This window comes from Teleopsis dalmanni, chromosome 1 (genome assembly GCF_002237135.1).
Source record: "Teleopsis dalmanni isolate 2A chromosome 1, ASM223713v2, whole genome shotgun sequence".
NCBI lineage: Eukaryota > Metazoa > Arthropoda > Insecta > Diptera > Diopsidae > Teleopsis > Teleopsis dalmanni.
Window position 1 is genome coordinate 22,732,181 of NC_051846.1, and position 8,119 is coordinate 22,740,299.

An 8,119-nucleotide genomic window follows, 5' to 3' on the forward strand; every position below is an offset into this window, starting at 1 on the left:
ATTAATAAAAGGATGGGAATCCAATAAAATAAGATTATCAGTAAATAGAAGAAGAAAAAATCTACAGAGTTCTGACTTATTACTGTAGACCACCGTCAAACAAAGCGATTTCTAATCGTAGCGAAGGAAATATTAAGTAGAATACTTTCTCTAAGCAGGATAGATCTGAAGACTCTATCTGGTTTCTTTATAGGTCACGACATCAAAGCACATTCTAAAAACACATTTTTTATACTTTAGCAGATAAAGCTTCACCACTTTGGTAATATTTAATCTATAGAACAAGTCTCAAACTGTACTATCTAAATATATTGAATTAAGGATCAAAGCTATATATAATAGATATATTCAAGTCGTTCAAAAGCGATATTCCAGGTACCTCTAAACTACATTACTTGGTGTAGTTAATGGACTATTGATTTGATTAAAAGTAACTTTTTTAAATATAAAAAAAATCGAGATGCCACAGTCAATGTTCTAGTAATAGAGATATGAACAAAGCTAATATTGAACCATGTGGAGTTGATTATGCTCTAGATGACTTTTGGTTTCAACTAAAATATGCTCTATTTAATATTACGGAAAACATCAGCGAGATATTAAGGAATTGTTTGATGAGTATAATGTCTTTAGAAGTTGAGAACTGGCTTGGACTACTTGATCGTGTGATTTACCATTAATAAAGCATTTTTCGTGTTAGCTATTATATTCATTGATCTATGGGAACACAAGTGGACACCGATTTTAGAAATGCGATATTAAAAAACGTCTGACTAATTTGCCTAAATAATGTTTGTCAGTTTGAAATGCTATGCTGTTTAATAAAGAACATATATAAAAAATGGAATGGAAAACTTCTCCGACCCGGTAAAAACAGTATGGTCAGTATATTTTGTACTGATCGTGTATTACCGTACTGATCATTTACATACAAAAATCCAAATTCTGTTATATTTATTTCTGAAAGGTAAATTCATAAAAATCCACAACTCATTAACTAATCTTTCAGCAAAAGTTATTGTTTATTACTCTGAAATACTTAATTACATTATTGTTCTCCAATTCCCTTCGTAATAAATTCAGTTAGTGCGAAAACAAAGGTTAACACATTATCTTCAAAGCATGTTAGTCAAATCATAAAATATTTTGGGTTGATACGAGAACTGGTACCAATACATAGTACTGAAAATTTATGAAAATACTAAACCAATCGAATCTAAAATTAAATTCTATTAAATTTCAAACTTTTATAATAGAATTATTAGGTAGTGATACCACAAATAGTATATTTAACAAAAAACTAAATTTAATGTGGTATTATTTTAAAAATTTCTCAAATGCATTAATGTTGGCAATAGATACCACTTATGATCACAGTGATCTCCACGACATATAATTTCTTCAAGGTTAAATCGTTCATACTTACAAATCATTAACCAATGAAGCGGTGATAAATTCGTTTGAAATCAGATATTCTACAAATTTTTCACACTTCAGAAAACTTTCCACATTAGCTAATAAGAAAGTATAAAAAGTTCTAGTTGATACGTAAAAATTATCAGTCTAACACTGGCATTTGCTTCAGCAATTATTATTCCATTTGTAAGTAGAACAGTTTAGAAAAATTGTATACCCAACAATGTTCAAACTGGTGAGTTCAGCATTATTTTATATTTAAAAATAATTAGTTAAATGATTAAAACTAACATAATTACAGTTACCAATTGCCATAGCCTTACTGGCAATAAGTGGAACCTATGCCGAGCTACGATTGCTGACTAAAACTCGTCTAACGGCACCTGCGACTATATTACCAACTATAACAAATACAGTTTTGGATGATGAAATGACCAGTGGTGGTGGTGGCAGTGCAGGTAGCGCAAATGGTTTAGGTGGTGCAGTTGGTACAAGTGGTTCAGGAAGTGCAGTTGGAGCAAGTGGTTCAGGGAGTGCAGTTGGTGCCAGTGGTGCAGGGAGTGCAGGTAAAGCGGTTGGTGCAAGTGGTGCTGGTAGAGCAGTTGGTACAAGTGGTTCTGGTAGTGCAGTTGGTGCAAGTGGTGCAGGTAGTGCAGCCGCTGCGCCTGCTCCGGCCCCTATAACACGCTCCAGAATTTTACTAACAACCACGAAACTGGCACCATCAATCCGACATCACATTTTGCCTGCCCAAGCGATACCATTACCTTTAACAATCTCCACACGTCCGGGATTGCGTACTGTGATTGCACCTGAAACCATAACCATACAACAAGCTGGTATAGCTAAAGTTGGAGAGGTTGTGCAAAAAATTCCCACTGCAGTTTCACATCAAAGTCAAACTATTGTACATAAGCATGCTGATGTGGTTACACCTATTGTCGCGCCTGCAGTTCGTACTATAACATCACAGGTTGTAAAGACCTACCACACTCCATTGGTGTATGCACCAGAACCTTCGTTTGTGCGTTTCCTAAAACATTGAGATTTGAAAAAGCAATATATTGTTTCAATTTTTTTGATATTTAGAACAACTATTATATATTAAAAACATTTTATATAATATAAAAACTTCACACCCCGAAATACTGCCCAATCAATGTTTTTTATATAGAATTACTGATACCGCATTTCCTATTATATTTATAATTTTTAAAGCACATTTTTTTGAGAAATATGGCAATTTTAAGTTTATAAACTATTTAAATATTAATTAAATAATTAATGTGTAAAATAATAAATACTGTATCTATCGTATAAAAAGAAAACACTTTATTCACTATGTTACTAAAAGGCAAGTAACTTAAGTCTTTCCTCTGTATTCCTTCTGAATTCCTTCTGTAATATTATTGTTGTTGCTCCCTGAATATCTCTGAAATATCTCCGATTACCACTTAACCATGCTAATATCCTTTCTTAAATTATCTTAAGTTTTCAGGTTGTTTTAATTTAGTGACTTTTATGCTTTTATTATCAAATACCATCTTAATTATACATTGTAATAAACCATTGTAATAAAGCAGATGTTTCTACTCTAGCAAAAACTTAAAGTTTAACCAATTTTAACTATTAAAAACAAAATTAAAGCCATAGAGACAAACAAATCATTGTACATAATATTCCTTTCCTAAACGGTATATTTGTACAACATAACTACGATCGGCGTAGGAAAGAACCTTCCTCTGCATACCCTCCTTAGCTACACTCTTGATATGGAATATCAATATGCCTTTAATATTCTTTCTTCAATATGGCAACCCATACATGTTTCTGACTACTCCAATATGTTACCAGAACTCAACTATGAGGATTTCAATGTAAAATAGAAGTATGAAATATTAATAGTCACGGTTCAATTATTGATTGTTCTGCTATTATGAGCAAAGTCCTTAATCACATTAATAGGTAATCATAGTCTGAGACTACGATGATCAAGACTCAACTACGTTCGTTAAGCTATTAATGTTGGTAATGATAATTTGAGACTTTAACACAATAAAATCTATAGAAAATATATAAATAATAATATATAATAAAATATATAGTAATATATTTATATAATAAAATGTATAAAATAAATGGAGTAGATTTGCATCGCAATATGGAAACATAATTCCAGTAATTAAAAGAGAGATTGGTCAGATTAAGAGGCTGAGTACTTAGAGATCGAAGCTTATCTAAGCTAGACAATAAAAGGTATCCACTCCAAAAAGTTTAAAATATAAATGTTTAAAGTCATTTTTTAAATTTATATGTATTAAGTCAAAAACATTCTCATAGAAAACTGTGCTTAACTCTAAGTTGATATATTTCTCTTCACAGAAATGTTAAGGTTAAAGGTAAACAAGAAGACTTGTCCAGAGACCATTGATAATGGATTTTTCACGATATCCGACATAGTTGTATGGTCAGACCAAGAATTTAATTGTTTGAAACACTTTTTTTTTGAAATTGGTTTTCAAAATTTCCTCACTATAACAATCCTTTTCTATTTGACATTAATTGATCAATTTAAAGTACATAAAATTCTAAATTAATAAAGAACAAAATAACATATATATAAATATTCTTGAAACTTAAACAAGAAAGTTTAATCAAATTATTTTCAACATAATCGGTAACCTAAAAGTACTGTGACATCTAAAATTTTCAGAAATCTCTTCTTCGAGTATTTCAAATGCGTTTTAGTTGATGACAAAATCTGAATTGGATTTCGGTAATGTGAAGTGACTAGTTGCGAAACAGTTTCGTAAAACAATAATAAAAATCATAATTGCTTATGTCATAATAATAAAAAAAAAGATAATTCAATACGCTGACGTAATGAAAACATTAAAGATTACAACGCGAGGTTTCTTATCGAATTACGAGACTTAAGTTTCGTGGCTGAGAAACCAGTCAAGTCCTTCTGTTGCATAAAATTTTATAAAAACATTAAACGAAGTGCGAAGATAAAATTGTTCCATGTCAGTGGCAATTAAAATATTTTAAGTTCAATAAAATGGTGAGCCGGAGTGGGAATTAAGTTATTAAGAAATACGTCACAACTTGGAATATTTTTAGCACACCTATTAAGCGTGTCCTTCATGAAAGGACACAGGAGAGAAGCTATTCCAATCCAGATTAACCAAAAACCAGAGTAAAAAATAAAATAGGAATAAAAATAAAATTTCATTAATTAGGAAGACTGTCCGTGCCTTATGGGACGGTAACGTTGGCAATGAAAATAAACTTAATTAAAAATTTTTAAAGAACTCAAGCAAAATTTATTTTTGACATAATTTCACAATTTTCCGGATAATGCAGTTTAGCAATGCCATTAATACCAAAATTATTTCTTATAAGCAGTTGCTGTGTAATAAAATGGTAAGCCATAGTTGTAGCCAATGTGGGCGTAGTTTGGTCCAGTGTAAGTGTCGAAAGAACGTAATTGAACAGGATAGTGTGCTGCATTCTCATGCACATAAGCAGCGGCTGGACCCAGACTAGCATACGTTAAAGGTAAAGGTTGTAACAATGGGGAGTGTTCTATAACTGGAGCGGCATAAGTACGTACCGCAGGTGCGGTAAAAGAACGTACTGCTGGTGCTACGATTGGAGTAACACGCTGTGCACGGCTATGCACAATAGTGGAACTCTGATGTGAAACTGCAGTTGGTACATTTTCGACTATATCGCCCACTTTCGCCAAAGTAGGCTCATGCACTTGTACATGAGTTGGTTCGGCTACAATTGCTGATTTAATGACTGGTATGGTAGCCGGTGAGAAACTTACAATTTTACTAGGTTTCGCTTCAATAACAGTAACATCACTAGACGCAGCTGAAGAAATTGCTAATAAAGCAACTAAAATACACTGGAAAAAACAATTTTATATTTTATTTGTTTTATATAACTATGTTTAAATTTTTAATTATAATAACTTACAATTTTAAGCATCATTAATTTTTTATATTAAGTAATCTTAAAGTTCCTCACTCAAGTTTCAATTTCTTACTGAACTGAAAAGGGTTTTCAATTTAGCTTTTATATGTTAGTAAACCCTACAAAAAAAATAAAATAAAATCAATTTTTATTTAAAAATAGAACTAGAACTAGACCGATCATCGGTTAATAAAACAACAAACTGACGCTCAACTCTTAGCAAAATATAAGCAATTTGCAACACAATGACAAACATTAAGCCCACTTTGGCTTGCATTGTTATATTTTGCGGCAAGCTATCAACTTTTTACATCTGCCATATATGTTGATCACAATTCTTGATCGTTATTTGTCCATGAAACTGAATTGTACATTACTTTCGCCGGACGTTGCTCCTTTGATTTCCTATTTAAACTCAACAGTCGCGTCAACTCTTGTTACATTTCCATAAGTACCATGAGTACAAGAGCAAACCATAACATAACATAAATACTTTAACATAAATACATTTAATCCAGATTGTTCTGTCTTCAGCGTAATCACTTGAAGATCACTTGGCAATCATTTGGTACTAGAATCCTACAATCGTATCAATTTATCGCTCATATGAATTTCAATTTGCAAAACGTAAGTAAACTTACGCAAAGTATCTGTAACGCAACTGATTGCGAAAACAATTTCAACAATTGTTTTGTTGTAAGATTCTGACTCTGAGTTCCTTTGGGACTCATTCAATGTTTATGCTTTGATTCTAGATACTTAAGCCATTTGTATTACTGCCCACATACCAAAAAATTACACCAAAGCCGATGACATAGCCAGGCACTAAGACGACATATTGCGATCGTTCTGAATTCAAATTGCAGGCTTCAGTCGGTTTTTTGTTGAATCTTGTTAAATTCTTAACATTAATATAAAGAAGAGAAGATAAGTGAATACTGTGATTCCAAAAAAGAATGCTCTAAAAATTGATGACATATGTAAATTTATATATAGATATGCGGTTTTTCTTATTATACATATTATAGTATTGTCTAAAGAAATTAATGCTAAAAATGTTACAGCTTTGCATTAACGATAAATATTTTTAGAATAAAAAAATTTAAAATTTTTTATGAAATATAAAGGTTTTTTCGAACAGTAGTGAACTACAACAACAAAAACTCATTTTTATATTATTTTAATTAATTGAATTTTTGACTGACCATACAGCTGTTTCGAGTATTGCCAAATACCCATTATCAGTGGTCTTGGAAAAAAATTTTGTATTTTATTATTCGTAAATAATTTTTTGAGACTACAAGTACTAGGAATCCAACTCGTGCCCTGCCAAATTTAAAGCTCAGAGTCAGCGCTTCTTAACCAACTGAGCCAAAGTCGTACTTGACCTTTATGTTCGCACATTTTTCTGAAGTTTTGTTAGTTTGTTGTGAAAGTTTTATTAACAAATTCACTTGATGTGTTTATATTAGAACGAAATCATAAACCAGCTGTAGAAAAATTAAATTAATTAATTTTATTTTTATTTTTTAATTGGTAAATTTCAATACTATTCTGTTTGTAGAGGCATTATAATAATTAGAAATAATATTTATTAAAGCTGCGAGAGATAAATACATCATATATTATTATAACCTTTAAATTGTGAGAAAGAACAACGGTCACTCATAAAAAATTGTTGCATTTAATACTATGAATAACGAATTATTTAAGTTACTTTTCTTCTATGCAGAAAGAGAAGAGTGGACTTTTTAAAGCAAGTGCTGATTTTATACCTTATTACATATTACCAGCTACATCCAAATATTTATTATTATACATTCCCTTTTTTTTGGAGTAGGTAAAAAGCATCAAATTCCACAGGTGAGACTCACACCCACTAAAACCACTTCATAGGAATGATTAGAGAGAATTACCACAGCAATATGGAAGCTTCACTTCGGTCCTAAGGATTCACTTAGATCTGTTGTTCTATTTTAAAGCTAAAGCCGTATAAAACTCTTAACGTTTAAGACCAAATAAAGGTAAGATCTGAAAACTGTTAAACTCCATTTTGCAGAACATGAGTTATTACATAATAAAGAATATTAATTATATATTATAAAACTAAGGCTACTTAATCATATAGGGCTTATAACTATGGATGTGTTATAGTTGTTTAGAGCATACTTAACCGCATCTATTTATTTGCATACTACATGCGCTGGGTTAATTTGCTTATCTAAGTTCATTTACTTATAAATAAAGTAACTGATTAAACAACCTTAATTTGATTGTCTTGTGTAAAATTGAAAAATCATGTGTTATTGCACTGCAGTTTATTAGCATAACTGATAAAAAAAAAAAAAAATATATAAAGAAATACGCATATGTGCACATCAATAATGGACAATAGACACATTTAGATAAGATGGACAATAATTTCATTCATACGCTTTATACAATGACACAAAAATGCAAAGACCTTTCACCTGCAATATTGATCTGGATCTTAAATTCAAGCCAACTCCATACTTACACCCAATGCCCATACATATGATATGTACCAGTAAAATTATCATATTACGTATAAACCTTGAACCTGCAGTTGTCAAGTTTAGTTGCCTGTGAAATGGAGTTCAAAAGGTCCACATGAGCAAATAATAAAAGTAGTAAAAGGACAATCTAAACAATAAAAGAGTTCATTTTGTTAATGATTTATGCTGCACTTCAGGAGGAT

General features: G+C 31.1%; 2 protein-coding genes across 2 annotated transcripts; one reads left to right on the forward strand and one right to left on the reverse strand.

Annotated features, from left to right (window-relative positions):
• Positions 1-1,557: 1,557 nt before the first annotated feature.
• Positions 1,558-2,472, forward strand: LOC119672068 (keratin, type II cytoskeletal 1-like). The gene is made up of 2 exons (XM_038083022.1): positions 1,558-1,651; positions 1,718-2,472. Exons 1-2 carry the CDS (start codon positions 1,640-1,642, stop codon positions 2,459-2,461), a joined length of 756 nt encoding a protein of 251 aa, XP_037938950.1. The 5' UTR covers positions 1,558-1,639; the 3' UTR covers positions 2,462-2,472.
• Positions 2,473-4,773: 2,301 nt separating this feature from the next.
• Positions 4,774-5,415, reverse strand: LOC119678259. The gene is made up of 2 exons (XM_038090005.1): positions 5,404-5,415; positions 4,774-5,332 (listed from the first exon to the last, which is right to left on the reverse strand). The coding sequence occupies exons 1-2, from the start codon at positions 5,413-5,415 to the stop codon at positions 4,808-4,810; spliced, it is 537 nt and encodes a 178-aa protein (XP_037945933.1). The 3' UTR covers positions 4,774-4,807.
• Positions 5,416-8,119: the final 2,704 nt, after the last annotated feature.